The 19,989-nt window shown below is 39.0% G+C and overlaps 1 protein-coding gene across 4 annotated transcripts in view; it reads right to left on the bottom strand.

Moving 5' to 3' along the window:
- Pikfyve (phosphoinositide kinase, FYVE-type zinc finger containing) overlaps positions 1-19,989 on the bottom strand; it is a 94,252-nt gene that overhangs the window by 45,820 nt on the left and 28,443 nt on the right. For 2 of the 4 annotated variants that reach the window (XM_052749699.1, XM_052749700.1), the window contains 6 exons: positions 17,187-17,344; positions 14,423-14,534; positions 13,130-13,277; positions 12,460-12,627; positions 3,773-3,832; positions 86-215 (listed from right to left, as the gene is read on the bottom strand). In XM_052749699.1, coding sequence (XP_052605659.1) covers positions 86-215; positions 3,773-3,832; positions 12,460-12,627; positions 13,130-13,277; positions 14,423-14,534; positions 17,187-17,344 — 776 coding nt within the window. Of the gene's footprint in view, positions 1-85; positions 216-3,772; positions 3,833-12,448; positions 12,628-13,129; positions 13,278-14,422; positions 14,535-17,186; positions 17,345-19,989 lie in introns of those variants that run through there. The other 2 variants (XM_052749701.1, XM_052749702.1) reach the window with 2 other exon arrangements.

Raw genomic sequence — 19,989 nt, 5'->3', positions numbered from 1 at the left:
TTCCTCAAAAGTCAGAATACACTTTATATTAGTATTTTCCACTTTATAAGGAAGAGGAATGAAAAATAAAAATCTAGTGCCTTACAGCAGCCTTTCCATGGCTTGCTTCTCCTCATTCTCCTCCCGCAAGAGCTCCAGGTTGTTATGATGCCAGCCCAAAGGGGTGAAAGGCAACTCTTTGGATTTTTCCTCTACTCGTCGATTAAATAAGGATTCTAAACACAAAATAAGAAGTTAGTACTTCACTGTCACGTTTTACATCATCAACCCACACACTTAGAAAATAAAAGTATTTTAAGTTGGCCAATATAAATTATTGCTATAAAATGGCAAAGACCTGTAATCAACACACACTTAAAATATTAATAAAATATGCAATACATACATACGTCAAAACACTAAAATGCAGAAACAAGGCTTGAAGTACAGCACTTCTCTAACACGTACAAGACCCTGCATGATGAGCGGAACCCAGACACAACTGGCATCAGCCAAAATCTGAGCACAGCTATGAAAAGCAACTTGAAGGGACAAGGACTCTCAGCTAAGAGTATCAACATAAATTCTGAAAGACAGACAGGATAGTATTTTTCCATCCCGTTTGTTTTAGAGAGTCGATAAGAATGCAGATTTTGCACATAAAATCATAACCTAAAAACCACATTCAACTGAAATCTGAAGGTTACAATGACAGAGAAAAAAATCTCATGGACCTCCCCACCCCAGATGACAGTATCCTCCACTGTACTTTACAATACAGGCTTTAAAACAAAATTTTAACAAAATTAACTAAAAAAAATCATGAAGAAATTATACTAAATAAAACATAGTAAGTAATTTACATAAGACTTTGAAAAGTCTTTGAATTTTTAATGAGTGAAATGATTGGGGATGATGGTACACAACTTTAATCCCAGAACTCAGAAGGCAAACAAGGGCAGATCTCTATGATCCTGAGGCCAGCTTTGTCTACATTGCTTTGGGGGCTGAGAAGATGGTTCCTAAGTTAAGAGCATTTGCTGCTCTTCCAGAAAACTAGAGTTCAGTTCCCTGCATCCACATTAGGCAGCTCACAACCATCTGTAACTCCAGCTCTGGGGGTTCTAACACCCCACATTTCCACAGGTGCCTGCACTCACATGTGTAGCATGAATCTTAGAAGGTCTTATTAATACAATCAAACCTGAGGCCAGTTATTGGGGTGAATGCTGGAAGATCAGAGACACAGAACAGGCCACAGCCACCTCACCTTGCCAGTTCCTCAGCTGGTCCTGTTTCCTCAGACTGGAAGCCTCTGAGTCCTCATCCAGAATGAATCTCAGCTGAACTGCTGCTAGAAGCCTGAAAGCTTAACCAGCCAAATGCTTCTTGTTTCTGGTCTTCACGCCTTACGTTATCTTTCTGTTTTTGCCTTCTCATTGGTTGTAAACCCAACCACATGACCTCCAGATCTTCTATGGTTGGTATTGACATTAAAGGTGTGTGTCTCCATGCTGGCTGTATCCTTGAACACACAGAGATCTGCCTAGCTCTGCCTCCCAGGTGCTGAGATTAAAGGCGTGCACCACCATGCCTGGCTGTTTCCAATGTGACCTTAAACTCACAGATCCAGAGGGATTTCTACCTCTGGAATGCTAGGATTAAAGGTGTGAGTGCCACCATTTTTCTGGCCTTTGTATCTAGTGGCTGTTCTGTCTCTGACGCCAGATAAGTTTATTAGGGTGGACAATATTTTGGCGAACACAATACCACCACATTTCCCCTTACTTTGTCTAAAATTAAAAAAAGCTTATAACTAATACAAGAAAAACTATCCAATAAGTATATACAATATATACAGTCAAAAATTACAATAACAATGTCTAGTCCATTAACATTTGACAGATTCAGACAAAAAACTACATTATATATATTAACAATGTCCAGTCCAGTAACATTTGATAAACTCAGACAAAAAATTTTCATTACTTATCTTATTTAAAACAAGTAGTTCCTTTTTAAAAGTAGATTCAAAAATTGACCTTTTTATCTTATATTCATATTCTCTCTTTTTTCTTTTCATAATAGATTCAGTAATCTTCCTTTTTGTCATTTTTATATCTTCCTCTTTTTCTTTTCAGTGTAGGTTCATGTACACTTTTTCAGTATAGATAAATGATTTACCCATTTATCCTATTATTTCTTTATCTTTTTTCTCAGAGCAGATTCATATCTATATTCTTTTTTTCTTTTTCTTTTTTTTAAACAAAACCTCTGAATCTAATCTCCTTGTTCAGCTTTTTTCCTGACCATTAACAATTAACAACTTGTAACCAACCATTGTAAACAATGACAATATCCAAAACTCATTAAGCAACCAAAACACACACACACACACTTATATGTGACTTTTTTTTGTTTTTTTGTTTTTTGAGACAGGGTTTCTCTGTGTAGTTTTGGTGCCTGTCCTGGATCTCGCTCTGTAGACCAGGCTGGCCTGGAACTCACAGAGATTCACCTGGCTCTGCCTCCCAAGTGCTGGGATTAAAGGTGAGCCACCACCGCCCAGCTTTTCAGGAACTTTTTTTTTTTTGGTTACATGACTTAAAAAAATAAAAATAGTAACTTTTAAAATGACAAAATGGATTACAAAAAGTTTAAAAAAAGTTTTACAAAACATGTGTTCATTAAATAACCATTGAATAGTATGACTGAACAAATGGAAAGAAAGATAGGAAATTCTAATGCTTTCTCTTTTAAAGCAAACCAACTTCTATAAATCATGTGTCATGGTACATGAGGCACAAGGCTGGCACTTTTCAATTACATGAAGAGCCAGTCTATAAACTTCTAGTTGAACCATATGTGAGGAGGTGAATTTAGATAGACGGTCAAGTCCGATCAGCTGCCACCAGCCTCCCGTGTTCCAACTTGCCCAACTTCTCTCTCTCACTAAAACCCCAGGAACTAAGAAGACCGAGACCAGAGAAGGATCCTTTTCTTGCCCCACTTCTCTCTTTTTCTAAAACCCCAGGAACTGAGAAGACCAGAGAAGGATCCTTTTCTCCCTTTGTCTTTCCCCCACGGGAGTTTAAGGTAAAGGTAGGAGAGGTTTGTATTCATCTACTCGTCTTTAGTCCCAATGAAACCGATCAATAGATTTAGTGCTTTATTCTGTTTGCCTACTTCTCTTTCCAACTCCACAGGGCAAATATCAAAATCAATTGATAAGCTCACTTGTGAGCTCTTTGGCAAAGAGGCAATCCTTGACAATATGTATATCAATATTTACTCCTAGATAATGCCTTCAAAAATATGAAATGCAAACTCTATTCAAAAATTTAAACAATCAGGCTGGAGAGATGGCTCAGTGGTTAAGAGCACTGACTGTTCTTCCAGAGGACCCAGGTTCAATTCCAAGCACCCATATAGCAACTCACAACTGTCATAACTTCTGTTCCAGGGGATCTGATGCCCTCATACAGACATACCTGCAGGCAAAACATCAATGTATATAAAATACAAAAAAAGTTTCGATGCTTCCCTTCCTTTAAAAAAAAAAAATTAAACGATCATTTTTAAATTAAAGGTCCCCTTCTCAAACCAAGACCAAATTTATATTCTTGACTTCTAACATATTCAAAAGTCATTCTACACATTTAAAATCACTTTCCTATGATAGTAATTAAATATATTTTCAGCGCTTTCTGTCAATGTCCTAAATCCTCAAGCACATCATCATGAAACAGACATTGTTTGTAAAATTATAACAGACAGTCGTTTGTAAAATTACCTTTGATGAAGGCATCACTTATTGAGAGCTGTTGTCCTCCAGTGTCAGAAACCAAATACTCTGCAAACCAGGAAGAGAAGAGAGAAGAGGAAGGAAAGACATATGACTTCAATATGCCAGCATAATTATGCAGCAAAACACCCACACACAAGTGTAAATTACTCCTACAAAACTCATCACTGCCCAGCAAACTTAGGAAATATTTTCACTAAAATGTCTCTTTATACATGTTCTATATATTTTATAGTAAACTATTTTCAGTAACTTAAATTGACAACAGAACCATTAAACCATTTGCCTTGGTTCAAATGTCAGACATTTTAACAGATTTTTTTTCCAAATGATGTTTAGTTGCCAAAACAGAACTAATTTAGAAAACTGCTTCCTTGTTGAAACTTGTAAATTGGGGTAACCTAAATCTGTATTCCTGAGCCACGGTCACTCAAAAGAGCTCCAGAATGAACTCTCTTTCCTTTAGAAAACAAAAATAAAAAAGCAAAGATTTTCAGTGATTAGCATAAACCTTAAAATATTTTACCACTTTCCTCATGTATTACTGCATTATTTAACAAATAATGATGATCTATATACAGAATACTTTGTAAGAAGAAGCCACCGAAGAAAACTACAAATTTTTTAAACTTCAGGATATACGCAACAAAATAAATTCATATGGCAGAGGACAAAGACATCCTTCAAGGAATTTTTGTTGTTGCATTTTAAAATCAGGTTTTGTTTTTTTAATTTCTAGTTTACTACCAAATGTTTGCCAGAAGATAACTGATGAATACACTCTGAACGCTTTCAAAGCATTATAATTCTAGACACTTCACAAGTGAAACTCTGAAAGTGAACTGTACTTTAAACACACTCAGAGTTCTTTCCACTATGCAAATTAAACCACAATGCTTAACTACTTTAATGTGAATATTCTCCACAAAATGTGTTCCGAGTTCATTTCCACGCTAATACATTCACCCTTTCAGACAGGAAGCAGAGAAAATATTTTATTTAGAAAACTGAAGTGCAGGGGCTTCATCGGTTAAGAGCACTAGGTGTTCTTCCAGAGAACCCAGGTTCTATCCCCAGCATCCACATGGTGGCTCACAACTCTCTGTAACTTCCAGTTTCCTGCTGACATACATGCAGGAAAAACACCAATGTACATAAAATAAATAAGTTTTTAAAAAGAAAGAAAACTGAAGTGCATCATGCAATACAAGCAGGTATGGAGATACGATTTGTTTCTATACTTTATTCCTGGCAGAAATAACCAATGCCAAATCCTGTTAGTTCAACTAATGCATTGTCTTTAAAAGCCCTACTTCTCATACTAAAACTTAAAATATCAAATTCCAGAAACCATGGTTTACTCCTCACATTGTGGAAATTTTTAAATCCATAAAAAGTCCCGTATACTGTCCACCTAGATTTGGTAATTTTTAAGACTTGTCCTATCTGTTTTCTCTTTATATCTACACATGCTTTTAAAGTTACCCTGGGGCTAGAGAAATGGCTCAGGGGTTAAGAACATCTGCTGTTTTTCCAGAGAACCTGGGTTCGATTCCCAGCACCGACATGACGGCTCACAACTGTCTGTAATTCCAGTTTCACAGCACCCTACACCCACACTCACACATACACATACATGTAAATAGAAAATTTTAAATGTAAGTTATTAGTTCAAGTAGCACACAACACTTTTCAAGTAGCTTATCAGTATGTCTCTCTTTAAACAAGGGCTCTCTTCTCTATAGCCACCACATTATTTACGTGCTTACGAAAACATACAATACTGTAACAATCACAGAACTGACCCATACTCAAATTTACCTATTTGCACAGTGTCTTTCATAGACATACCCTTGGAAATTGGATCCTATCAAGTTCATACATGGAATTTGCCTGTCATGCCTCCTCCTCCTCCTCTTCTCATCTAGAACACATCTCCTACCTTCTTTGCACGATGAGAGTGAATGTTGAAAGAACCAAGCAAATGTCCTATATGACGTCTCTCATTCTAGATCTGATCCAGAGTTTCTCCGTGGTATGTTTCACCTGCTCCTCAATCCCATGTTTTCTATGCATGGGAAGTCCACTCAAAGGGCTTACAGAGCCATAGCTTTGACCTGTGTCAAGCTCTAGTTACTAACTTTCTAAGAACAGTTCAGAATCCTTCTTGCAACACAAAATAAAATATATTTCAATAATACAAATCTTAAAAAAAAAAAAAAGGAAAAATTACTAAGCCAGAAAGGACACTAAGTGTTGAAGGTTTTGAGGCTTTCTTACATGATATAAAATTCAAGAGCACTGTTTTTAAGTATGGATATTTCAGTAGTTTTAAAAATCCAAATTTCTTCAGCCATAAGAAATAAAGGGCTAGGCTGGAGAGATGGCTCAGTGATTAAGAGCACTCACTGGCTATTCTTCCTGAGGTGCTGAGTTCAAATTCCCCAACCATACATTGGGTCATAATCATCTAAAATGGGATCTGATGCCCTCTTCTGGCTTGCAGACATACATGCAGATAGAGCACTCATATGCATAAAATACATAAATACACGAATGAATAAATGAATGAATGAATGAAATAAAGGTTAATCCACAAGAAAAGAACTAGTAAGGACTGGCTTCCACCTCATGAAAAGATAAAGCCAGCCATCCCTGCCCACATATGCAGAAGAATAGTTCATTCACAAAACTCTAAGTTACTCTGGCAATCTTTACTTGTTAGCAATCAGTGTTCAACTTAAGTACCACAGAGCAAAATGTTTCCTCATATTTCAGCTTTGTAAGACAAACATGAATTCTCACTAGTACAATAAAGGCTAGAGAGAGGGAACTGTGAAAGCAAGTACAGGTATTCGAAGCTCCTAAGTCCTCAAACTGCAAACTAAGACTACCAAGGTTGCAAACAACCAATCAGATCCACCTAATAATTATCCTCCTTCTGGTGGTAGACCCTCTTCTTTAATAGTCTCACTGAATGAGCTAAAGGATAACTCTCACAACTTTAAAATTCTACAGCTACACTTTCATTTCAGATTTGGAGCTAAAAGAAAGCCTGAAGGACATTAAATCTACCTAGTCTCTCCCCAGATGTCAGTATCTGTCTATAACTCTGACAGGTGGACATCCAGACCCCACTTGAACACCTTCAAAGCCAAGTGGCAGAAGCTCCCTACTCCTGACTACTGAACTTGACTCTTCCACATACAAAATTCTCATCCTTCCTCTCAGATACTCTTCAGATACCTTAGGGACAATGGCATTAAGCCTTCATTTCTCCATTTTAAATAGCTCAACTCCCCTTAGTCTTAATACAACAAAGATTTCAACGACTGTAAGATCCTGCCAAGCCAGCTCTATTCATCCATCAGAACAGATCCCAAAACTTACACTGGACCACAACACCAGTCGTTTTATTGCTGCTAATGAAATACACTGCATTAGGACAGGAAGGGAAAGAACTTTTGCTACATGAATGAATCTTCAGATAATTAAAGTTTATAATCATCTCTTCTCATGCCCATTTACTGAATAAACCAATCCTGGCCATGTGATGTACACTGTATAAAACCTTGGTCCTGATCACATGAATCACTAAAGTAGCTTCCTCCAGAGCATTCACAGTAAACACGTTATGTGTAACTACACTGTTTTATTTGGAATGTACTGCATTTCATCTTAAGGTCAGTCTGCCACTTCACAAAAGTCTACAATTCCAACTCTGCCATTTAGTGTCAGCCATGCCTCTAGATTTGGTTTGTTGGTTGGTTTGTTTGTTTGTTTGTTTGTTTGTTTATTTCCTCAAGACAGGGTTTCTCTGTGTAATATCCATGTCTGTCCTGGAACTCACTTTGTAGACCAGGCCGGCCTCGAACTCACTGAGATCCACCTCCCTCTGCCTCCCAAGTGCTGGGATTAAAGGTGTGTGCCACCACCATCTGGCTTCATGCCTTCTAGATTTAAAGAAATGTTTATTTTCTCAGGTGGCAGAGGCAGGCAGATCTCTGTGAGCTCGAGGCCAGTCTGGGTTACAGAGTGAGTTCCAGGAAAGGCGCAAAGCTACACAGAAAAACCCTGTCTTGAAAAAAAACCAAAAAAAAAAAAAAAATGTGGATCTGAAATACACAAAAAATGTAGACCCAAAAAAGCTGATCATACTCGGCCCCAATATAATGAATAATTCAATCCTTTTACATTTTTGTATTATATGTGTGTGTGTGTATACATATGTCACAGTGCATATCTAGAGATCAGAGGACAATCTGAGGAAACTGCTTGTCTCCATGCACCACGTGGGGCCCAGAGACTGAACTTGCGTGCTCAGGCGTGGCAGGAAATGCATTTACACCCTGAGCTAGTTCACTGGCCCATAACCAACACTTTCTTAGAACTATTTTTAGAAAATACAATCAAAATATGTTACATGCATACATGAAAATATCACAATGAAACTCATTATTCTAGACAGTTACTACACAGTTATAATAACTACTGAACAGAGGCTGAAGAGTTGGCTCGGTGGTTAAGAGCACTGGCTGCTCTTTCAAAGAACCTGGGTTCAATTCCCAGCACCCACACAGTGGTTCACAACATCTCTAACTCTAGTTCCAGGAAATCCACTAGCTTCTTCTGGCTTCTGCAGGCACCAGGCACACACATGGTGCACATACACACATGCAGGCAAAACACCAATATACATAAAAATTGTAAATGAAAAAATGTTTATAAAGTATTGAACAGAAACTGAAGAGATAACTCAGTCTGCAAAGTGCTAGCCTCACAAGCATGAGAGTGTGACCAAGCTGAGTCTAGATACCAAGTACTCATGTAAAAGTTTGAATGCAGCAGCACATACCTGTAATGCCAGCACTGAGGAAGTAGAGGCAGGAGGATCCCTGGGGCCTATCGGCCAGGTAGTCTAACCAAATCAGTGAGTTCCAGGTTCACCTTGTCTCAGAAACTAAGGTGAAGAGCAATACTGAGGAAGACACCCAATGCTGACATCTGGCCTCCCCCATACATGCACATACACATACATACAAGACTCTTATAAACATGTGCCCCAAGCCCCCACACACCAAGTGCTGAGCAAACTGACTACAGACGTGACAAGCCCTATAACAAAACCTAGGAGCATCTTCTTCCTGCTGCTATCAAATTGACAATGATCACTTCAATATTTTGTGTAGTCATTCAAGCAAGCGACACAACTATATGTCAGTATTAATAAGAGCACTACTGAACTCCTACACTTACCCAACACACTATGCTTTGCGTGTTTCCATACAAAAATAAAGGTCACAGTGGGCAGAACAGTAGGCGTCAGAAGCCACAGAGTAGAGAGAATAGGGAAGTATTGGTCTAGGGTAGGAAGTTTCAGTTAGGTAGGGGAACTGAAATCTACTTTATAGCAAGATGCCTGCAATTTAATAATGTATAGTAGATATTTCAAAATTATTAAGAAAGTAAATTTTGAAGGTCCTTGTCATCAAAAAAATGGTTGGTTTCTGAGATGCCAGATGTTAACTGGTTTTATTGACTCATTCCTTCATATACATATGTCATTGCATCACTTTGTACCATATAACTAATACAAATATAATTTATGAATATGTGAAAAATCATAGTGAAACTTATTATTCTATACTAGTAATCTGCACTAGTGAGTGATGAACAATCTTGACTGTGAGTAAGCAAAGTCCTAAGATAACTTAGGATAGCCTCTTCCTGCTGGTGTCAAATTGATAATGATCATGTTAGCATTTTAAACAAGCGACGGATTGTTATAGAGCTAATCCGGACTCCATAGCCTGAGTCGTCCTAAATTGAGGGGGGGAGGGAGGGATGCATGCCTATGCCGTAACAAACATGTGGAAGCCAGAAGGCAACTTCCGTGACTTGGTTCTTGTTTTCCATCATGTGGGAGCCAGGGATGGAACTCAGGTCATCAGGCTTGGTGACAGGCACTTTTACCTGCTGAGCCGTCTCCCAGATCACCACAGCACATAATACATATGACCATTGACTTCAACTACCTCTTTTACCTATTTCATTGTTGTCTAGGACAATCAAATGCTTTATCAAAATAAAGAAAACATACGATACTCCTCTAACCTACCAACTTCTTATCACCACTAAGGTGAAGATAGCTAACCAGGGCAGGTATCGAGTCAACACAAATCCTTTTCAAATACCACAGTAAACTTTACTTACTAAACTTCTTTCAATTTGGTATCTTCCAAAGCCATATCAAGAAACCATTAAAAAAAAAAAGTCATGGCCGGGCGGTGGTGGTGCACGCCTTTAATCCCAGCACTCGGGAGGCAGAGCCAGGCGGATCTCTGTGAGTTCGAGGCCAGCCTGGGCTACCAAGTGAGTTCCAGGAAAGGCGCAAAGCTACACAGAGAAACCCTGTCTCGAAAAACCAAAAAAAAAAAAAAAAAAAAAAAAAAAGTCATGCCATCCCGCAACAGTCAGCTAGACACTTACTCTGCAGGGTCTTCAAAGACGGTAGACTCTAGCTCCATGACCAGAAACAACTAAACTGTTACTAAGCGGGCAGTCTGCCTGCATCTGGCCAGGACTAACCATGCACGCTCAGTTTCTTTCTTCCCTTATCTATGTATCATTCCTGATAAGATTAATTTTGACAGAGAAATACAGCTACTTCTCTAATAACTGAGCTGATTTTTTTTCTTTCTATGACAACTGGACTGTGTTCTCAGATATCCTTGACCTTTCCTCCAACCAACACTTTCTTAGAACTCATGAAAAGATAAAGTGATGTTCCAGGACAGACATGGATATTACACAGAGAAACCCTGTCTTGAGGAAATAAACAAACAAACAAACAAACAAACAAACAAACCAACCAACAAACCAAATCTAGAGGCATGGCTGACACTAAATGGTACAATGTGGATGTTTGCAATCCTGTCAATTTCCTTCCAAGTACGTAACCTTCTCTCAGATTTATCACCACAACAGCTGCTTCTCACAACTTTTACAAGTTTTTAAACGATTTAAAGCCAGACAGTTTTTTCAACTGCAGGTGTTTCTCTTTTTATTCTCCAGAGTTACACTGAAGTTGGCAAAAATGTCACCTTTGAAACCTCTAATTCTGTTCCTCACCCTATATCCTGAGTTAGGTTTCCTCAAGTAAATGTGTGCTGGCTCAGCAGTACACCCTTTGCCAGTAGGAATCCTATGATGAGAGGTTACCTTTTCCAAAATTTTCAAGACATCCTTAAAATCACCAGCAAACAGAAAGTGTACTTTACACTCTGCTTTCAGCAAAATGGAACAGCTAACGTGCATGTTCAGCGGGCAGATGTCCCGTCATGACATAGTCTACTGCTGACCCACATCTCTATTAAAAGCCTAATCTCGTGTAACTGCAGTGTACACTGGATTCTCACAAGGGTCAGATCTACCACACTGCCCTTTACACTCATCCAAATGTTCTCCATCATGTTTGAAACTTCCATACTGAGGATCCCCATCACCATGTGGATTTTATATTCACCTACGGTCAAATCTCCTTTCTCTCACTCTCTCTCAGTACCTTATTTTTTTAAGTAAGAATCACTTTTTATTATCATGATTACCTTAATTGACATTTTATCACATCTTTACATTGACAATTATGGAGAAATTTGTTGAGGAAATGTAAATGTTTCAAATTGTGAAATAAACTTTTAGATTCTATATGTTCTTTATGTTACTTTTAGGTTCAAAGTAAAGGAGTAGCAAAGAATTAGGCAAGCATTTAGAAGCAATTCAGTATTAGAGAGTTAAATGTTTAAAATTCAAACGCTGGGTAAAACCATGGAATTAAATGCTTTATTTATAATAAAGATGTTTTGGTTATTAGTATAATGAACTCCCATAATTACTTATTTTATTTTCTTTGAAAAATAATGGTCCATTAGTCTTATACTTGAAATAAGCTTCTAGTTGCATCTAATAATATACAGCTCACCCTCCATTTTTAAAAGGAGCAATCCATTCATGTTGCGATGATGTTACACATTAGAAATGGTTCACTGCATCTTTCCTTTAACACCATGTTTTTGTTTTTTGGATTTTTTTTTAATGTGGCTATTAGTATTTTTGAGTTCACAAACTAAAGCATCAACTAAGAGAGCTAAAACTACAAAAGAATTCATTTTTTACTAGAGAAGAAACTTTAAAATAAATGTAATGGAAATGAAAGAGTAACTTCCCCATCTACGCTCAGGCATCTGAACAGTCTTAAGAAACCGTGGCTGTAGACTAGCACAAGCAAAGAGGCTCTGTGATGTTAAATGAAGAAAAGACAAAAGAATAGAACAGGGCAGAACGTCCATGTTATCAATGCAAAGAATTGCCACCTTGGAAGTTGCACATTACGGGAAGAGCAGCCAGATATCGTTCCTTTTAAAGACTATACACTTTAAACTGGGCATGGGAGTGCAAAGGGAGAAAATAAGAAATAAAAAGAATCAACCAAAAAAGGGGTGGGAGGAGTATGGGGTGGGGGAGTGGGAGGGTGGGGGGTCAGCAACAGTGGAACCATGCCCACTCCAGATCCCCTCAGTCCTAAGGGACAGAGGAAGGCAGAGGACAGGCTAAAAGGAGACCCTAGGGCCCAGCTCGTTGGCCTGCTTGGAATCCAGGTGGTGACTACCTCCTACCTTTTTGGTCAGCAGGGTGAGGGGGCACATGTGGGTACTTGGAGGGCTTCTTGATATGGAAGTTCACGTTGTCCAGCTCCACGTTCAGGCTGATGGAAGCGGCTGAGTCACTGTCCACTGTGGACTGGAAACTGCTGACTGAGGTACGCTTGCTAGGACTGGCAGAATCTTTTAGTGTTGGGAAGGGAAAGAAATATAGGGAGAGGGGAGTAAAAATGGGTTTTATCAGGGCGTTGGAGGAAAGGAAAAAACTTTTAATACACAAGCCCAATGTGCAATACCAAAATGGATACAGTATTTTCATGTACTTCTGGGTAGACTGAATAAAATTGAAGCATGTTAAATTTCAAATGAATTTTTAAAAAAGGAAATAAATTGGAGGTTCTGCACAGAGAAAGTCTGATACCACAGTGAAGAGATAAGAAAGCTGCCTGCTGCGATATTAGCTCAAGAGTTATTTTCAAGCTGCTGCAACTAGAGACCGTGGCAACATCCAGAAATGTCAGCTGACTAACAGGCTGGCTTACGAAAATACTGTATCTAAGCAAGGGTCACTACCATCAAATGTTGACATCCAGTGGGAACCATAAATCATAAACAGGACAGTCATTTCATCACACCAGCACGGCAATAAGTCATAGACACTGAAACATTAGAAAGTCACACTTACTAGCCAAATTATCGTCACCTTCTTCGGCAATCTGCTCTGTGTCACTATCATCAAACTTGATGTCTTTAAACCAGGATGGTTCAGAGTGTCCCTCCACAGAGTTCACTGAGTCGCTGTCTGGAGAAGGTGTTTCAGAAAATTCTGTACTCTGAAAGGACCAAAGCAAACCGAGCAACTGACCCTGAGTGACACCACCAGCATAGCAAAGAAGTTGTGGCCTATATTTCTATAACTTTAACAATTCAGTAAGTTCACATAAAAACAGCTAAGTAATAACAAAGAGGTACAAAGCAGTATCATACTGATAATCACACTCTTAAATGATAATTTTCACTAATTGCAAAGCTTAAGTAGAATTTTACAAATGAATATTTCTTTGATATGTATTTGGCAGGGTTTCACTTCATCCTTTAGTTCTGAGTGAAGATAGCATAATTTAGTCTAACCCTGGCAACTCGAGAACCCCCTAGAAAAACAATCCAATTTTAACAAATTATACCATATCACTCTATGGGGCTATTGGTCATTTCTAACGATGGGGCTTCTGGTCTCAGCTTACAAAGCTTAGTCTGTAAGCTTCTTATAGTTTCATCATATGGACATATGCTTGTGTGTGTGTCTAAGTATATGTATGTTCGTGTGTGTGTGTGTGTGTGTGTGTGTGTGTGTGTGTGTATTCTTTTGCGCAAACCAAAAATTAAAGAATTATATCTTTTTTTAAAAAGTTTTCTATAGCCAGATGGTGGTGGCACAGGCCTCTGGTCCTAGCACTCAAGAGGCAGAGGCAGGCAAATCTCTGAGTTCGAGGCCTGCCTGGTCTAGAGTGAGTTCCAAGAAAGCCAGGGCTACACAGTAGCCTGTCTCAAAAAAACAAACAAAGCAACCAAACAAAAAATTATCTATAAATAATTTTCATTCTTATAAAATAAATTTTAGCATTAGTGTACAATTTGTATACAAAGAGTCAAAACCTTTGATATCAAATTTTCAAATCATATTACTATGTATACTTCATTCCCTCTTAGTTCTAAAAATACAGAGAGTAAAACTGAAAAACATTAAAGTTAACTGACAAGTCTAAGTAGCAGAAGCCAAGTCTGAGCAAAGCCACAGCACACTAACAGTGCTTGATCCTGGAAGGTGGCTACTCAGTGGTGAGCACCTCCCTAGCACTGAGTCTGACAAGCATTAGTAACAGAGCCTTTAGGAGTTCAACTTTTTATTCCTACTGATAAAAACACAACTTCAAAACGAGCTACTACATTCTTACCAGCAGTAGCACTACCAAATTACCTGCAGTGGTCTATACAGCGCATACTCATCCCTGAAAAGCTGGTCATGATGACTGACACAATCCAACCAACGTCCATCAACCATTGCTTGTCCAATTGCTATAGCTTGTGCCCTAAATTGGGACCAAAAACACTGAAATTTTAAAAGGTCATACAGAGTAATGCATGTTGGGCACATGATAAAGCATCTCTTTTTTTTTTTTTTCATTTTCATTTCTAGTCAAAGAGAAACTGTCAAATGGTCTGTAGATAAGTAAGGGATAAGAAAGAACTACTTGAGACAAATGAAATTCTGCTAGGTACCAAAGCAAAGGAGAACCTACTGGTAAGGTAACCCTAAAAACAAGCTTAAGCATGCACTGAGTACACAATACACTCACATCTATCCTTAACAAAGTAAAAAAAGACTGAGAATGGCATGATTCCTACACTCAATCAGCTTACAGTCTCTATGAAAAGACAACACAAATATCATAGATACGAAATACATGAATGAAATGGATACAACACATTACAGTATATGATATTTCACACTTATAAAGCACTTAGCCAACACACTCTTGTCAATACCCACAGCTTATTTACAACACTAAGTCATTCCCCTACATTGGAATTAAGAGGTCCAAGTCTCAAAGAGACTGAAAAATTTGACTAAAGACACAAGAGTTACAGTCAAATTAGGAAACAGAGGTTCCCTGTTTACAGCTACTTCTTTCTTGTTCCTTCTCAGTGAGAGGAGACTCATCTGAGCAAGTATCAAACACTAAGAGATAGCTTCACTTGAAAGATGTAGTGGTTTGAATCAGAATGTTCCTGTGGTGATTTGAATAGGTATGGCCCCCACAGACTCATGTGTTTGAATGTCTGGCCCATAGGGAGTGGCACTATTAGGAGGTGTAGCCTTGTTGGAGGAAGTGTGTCACTGTGGAGGCAGGCTTAGAGGTCTCATATATTCGTACACAATCTCCTCCGGGTGCCTGCCGATCAAGATGTAGAACTCTCAGCTCCTTCTCCCTGCATGCCACCACGCTTCTTGCCATAATAATGGACTACACCTTGGAAAGTGTAAGCCAGCCCCAATTAAATGTTTTTCTTTATGAGTTGCCATGATCACAGTGTCTCTTCACAGCAACAGAACAATGACTGAGACAGTCCCATGTTACACTTGGTTCCCAGTTGGTGGTGGTGTTTGGTGAGACTTAAGAGATGAAGCTTTGTTGGAGGAATTACATTAATGGAGGCCACCTTTCAGAGTGAAAATCTCTCGTCCTTCTACTGGGGTTCAAGATGTGACTCAGCATCTCACTCCGGTCACCATGCCTGCTGCCTGTTGGAATGCTACTATTGCTGTCCCAGTTGGGGTTTTGTTTTGTTTTGTTTTTGTTTTTGTCAACTGAAACAAGCTAGAGCCATTTGAAAAGAAAGAACCTTAATTGGGAAAATGCCCCCACTAGAGTGGCCTGTAGTCAAGCCTCTGGAGCACTTCCTTGATTAATGACTGATGTGGGAAAGACCCAGCACACTGTAGGCAGTCCCACCCCTTGGAGGTGTGTAATAAAGGAGGCTAGAAAACCTCAGGGGGAAGGCCAGTAAGCAGCATTCCTCCAAGGCTTCTGCTTCAGTTCCTGCCTCTACACCCTTCCTTGAGTTCCTGCACTAACTTCCCTCGGTGATAGAGTGTGGCCTGAGAGTTGTAAGCTGGAAACACACCCTTTCCTCCCAATTGCTTTTGGTCACAGTGCTATGTTTTGTTTTTAATTATTTCTTTCATTTTCTTGAGATTATATCATTTCTCCCTCCCCTTTCCTCCTCCAAGCCCTCCCATACACCCTCCTTGCTCTCTTCCAAATTCAAGACCTCTCTTTAAATTAATTGTTGTTACATACATGTATGGTGTTTTATCATAGCACTAGAAACCCTAACTAAAATACCATCATTATGTACTCTAACCCTCTGTAACCTTAAGCCAAAATAAATTCTTTCTTCTGTAAATTTCCTTGGACTAGTATCATATCACAGCAACAGAAAGGTAGCTAACACAAAAAGCAGCAGATCCTGTCTGCCATTTGTTTTATATGTGATCTGTGAGACATATTAGGTCCCTCCAGACATAAGTTATGGGCTCAATTCTCAACCCAGGATGCAATGTCTAGATTACAGAATAGACTCTAGCTACATTCTCCCATCCGCATTGCTAGGGATCCATTTGAAGAATTACTGCATGCTCAGGGTGTTTGGTTCTGTGTGGTTGTATGCACAGGGGTGCTCACATGGTGAAGGGAGTACTTAGAAGACAGAGACCAGCATGGAGTCTCTGTCTCAACGGATCACCTATCTTTTGAGACGGGTCTCTCACAGAACTTGGACGTCATCAATTCCACTTAGACCAGCTCACCAGCTGAACCTCTGGCCTCTGCCTCCCCCCCTTCCCCCCCCATGGGGCTTTTCACCATGTTAGTCCTCCTTCGTGCAGGTTCAGGAAGTCCAACTCAGGTCTTCAGACTTGGGAACAAGTGCCTTTACCCACAGATTCATCTCACCAACTGCCAGTCCTTGTTTTTAGTATGGTAAATTGTGACCCCAATCAGGTTCCCTGCAAACATTCTCATCAGATGCAGGAAGTTGAAGAGCTTGTTTCTCAAACCATCAGATCCCTAAAACAACACCCTAACTCACAAAAAGATACCCTTACATCTTCAAATATGCATCCTAAACATTAAAAATAAACTAATGAATAATTTCAAAACATTTTAAAATTATAGTACCTCGTAGCGATGTGTCCATTTCTTATTAGCCAGTTGACTAATTCCTTTCCTACGATGCAGTTGGGATGTGTTCTCAACCAGTAACGGTGATCCTGAAATTCCATCCCGCTGCTGTGATGGCAGATTTTTTTCCACAGATCTTTTAACTGAACACTGTCCTGGAATCACATCAAAAGCAATTAGTTACCCCCTGAAAGGGATGCAGGATACCCATTCAGATGCTTTCCTATGGTTCTGAAATCTTAAAAGGAATCTCAGTTTGGATTTTTCACAGTAGCTAAGTGTGATAAGTTATTCAACATAAATGGCACATACATGGAAACAGCTTGAATTTGACTCATTAATTCCAAGAATTTTTTTCTCTTCAAAACAAAATATCTCAAGTGCTCCTTCTTTTTCAGTCAGTGGCACATATTACATGTCTCTTAGTTAAGTGCAAATACATTCTTCTTTGGAGACAAGTCAAGGTAGATAAAGATGCTACTCAATTACACTAACCTCCACTCCATAGATTCTAGGAATCCTCCCATTATTCTCAACTGCACAGTAAATGTTTCTAAAGAAGTCTTTGTTGAATAATTTCCTACTTTGAATGAAGTTCATCAGCTACAAGTTCAAAGCTAAATTTGAAAGGACAGATGTTGGAACAAGGTCTAAAAATGGAGTTGGGTGAGAATTGAGTGCTTGTGGGAAAATGCCAAGAAAACAAGAGTCTTGGGACCTTAGTTTCTTAAAACACAGAATTGTTCTTGGAATGTGCTTTCATGCTTCTCCCAGGTGTAGCAGATAGAAGTGAGTTTACTTCAGACTATTCATTACAACTGGCTATTGTTATTTATTTATATTCCTCTACGGAAAACCATGTTTTAGCCACATGAGGCTTGTCCTCCACATGTGGCTTGCATTTGTGATTATACACTTTACTCATGTGACTACTCTTCACCCTCAGAGTATAAACTGTCTGATGCTCTGAATAAAGTTGGCTATTACATGAGACTTCAGTCTGCCTCATTTATCAGCTCCATTCTCCCAGGTCCACTGCCAACTTGAGAGGTAAAGAGGTGGCACTGGGAACAGGGACCTGAAGTTGGCTATGAGGTAAGAGGGCAGAGATCCTCACAGAAGGAAGTGAGTGAGAATAATGGGGCAGAAACCAGGGAAGGCTTCTCTAGAAGGAAAGATGGCACTGGATAGTCCTTGCATTTGATCTCGAGAGGCAAGAAAAGAACTACAGCTATTTGAATCCACACTAAAAACCATTTGTACATAATGTAGATCCTTCACCGTCCTTAAACTTACTTATTTTCCCCACTAAATTGTCTCCTATAGGCATTATAGCACAAGAGGCTAAACCTTTGGAATGGATTTATTTACACCATAAGAGCCATAAAATACTAACTGCTTACCTTACTCTTCTTCCTTTCAATAATAAATCAGGGGAGAACCCAATGTCAGCAATTATATAGATTTGATCCTTAATGTATTATATTACCCTTAACTAACAATCAGTTTTTAAGAGCATTACAGAACTCCATGGATTTTCAACTTTCACTTGCAGATTACTATGGAGGATAGGAAATCATTATCCAGATGGTAAGCTATGGGATTTTCTTATACAAACTAAATGTGGTTACAAAATATGCCCAACATTCTCCCAGTCCAAAGGCAGATACTTATTTTATTGATGGCTCATCTAAAGGTATAGGAGGGATTCATGGTACAGATAGTCATTAATCTATTGATACTTTTTTACTTCTTTGACTTCAGCCCAACAGGTGGAACTGACTGCTCTGATTCACCTAGCATGGTTAATTCATAAACCTTAAATATCACTTCAGATTCTGTTTTTGTTGTAGGATTATGTCCAGCAATAGAAACTGCTTTAACTTCATGTTCACACTCTGTTATGCTTCCATTACAACAAGAACTTCAACTTCTGGATCATACCCGTATACATCCATTGTTTACTTCTCATACTCACGCACATTCTAACCTCCCTGCTCTTACTGCAAAAGGAAATAAGAAGGTGATGCATTAACCTGCCCTATTTTTGCTTCTCCAGAAGAAAACTGGGAAGGGGTATACATCTGTCATTGCAGACGGATACACTGAAACTTCATGGATTCCTCTCCAGTTCCTCTGCCGGGCCATCAAGGATGCCAGTGGGAGGCAAGGAGCCAGTGGAAGTCACCAGAAAGATATAGCAAACTTCCAGCTAACGGGCAAAAAAAGATCTCGACCATATCATCAGAGGTCAAGTCTGCCCATGTGGGTCCAAATTAAGGCCCTATGCATCATGGGAAAAGAACACAGAGCCCTATGTCACTTGACAATCTCCTTCTGGTGAAGGTTTCTGCTTTGACCTGTGTGCATGTGCAGTGAGTGTCTCTGAACACGTTACGTTCCTCATCCTCCTTTGCCACAACTCTTAGATGAAGTTGATGGATCCAGAGGGATTAGATAGATTCAGCTCCTGTTATCTTTACTAATGACTCCATGCTTATGCTTGGACCTTGGGACCATCATAGACTCCTTCATTCAACTGAAGAAAGGATTGCATTTAATTTTTCTTTGGGATTTAAATCACTTCCTATTTGCATAGGACATCATAATATTTACATTCCTATTAAAGGGCAAATAAGAACTTATGTTCTTCAAAGACCCAGAACTATTAATTATATGGGTCTCTTTTCAAGCTATTCTCTAGTTTTCTCTGATCAATATAATAATGTAACCAATAGTACTGGACATAGTTTGGATCCCTGTTCTTGGTGGCAGAGTATTATACACATGCTAGATTTAT

This window comes from Peromyscus californicus, unplaced genomic scaffold (genome assembly GCF_007827085.1).
Source record: "Peromyscus californicus insignis strain IS unplaced genomic scaffold, ASM782708v3 Scaffold_21__1_contigs__length_65335640, whole genome shotgun sequence".
Classification (NCBI taxonomy): domain Eukaryota; kingdom Metazoa; phylum Chordata; class Mammalia; order Rodentia; family Cricetidae; genus Peromyscus; species Peromyscus californicus.
This window is presented reverse-complemented; position numbering and strand designations above follow the sequence as displayed.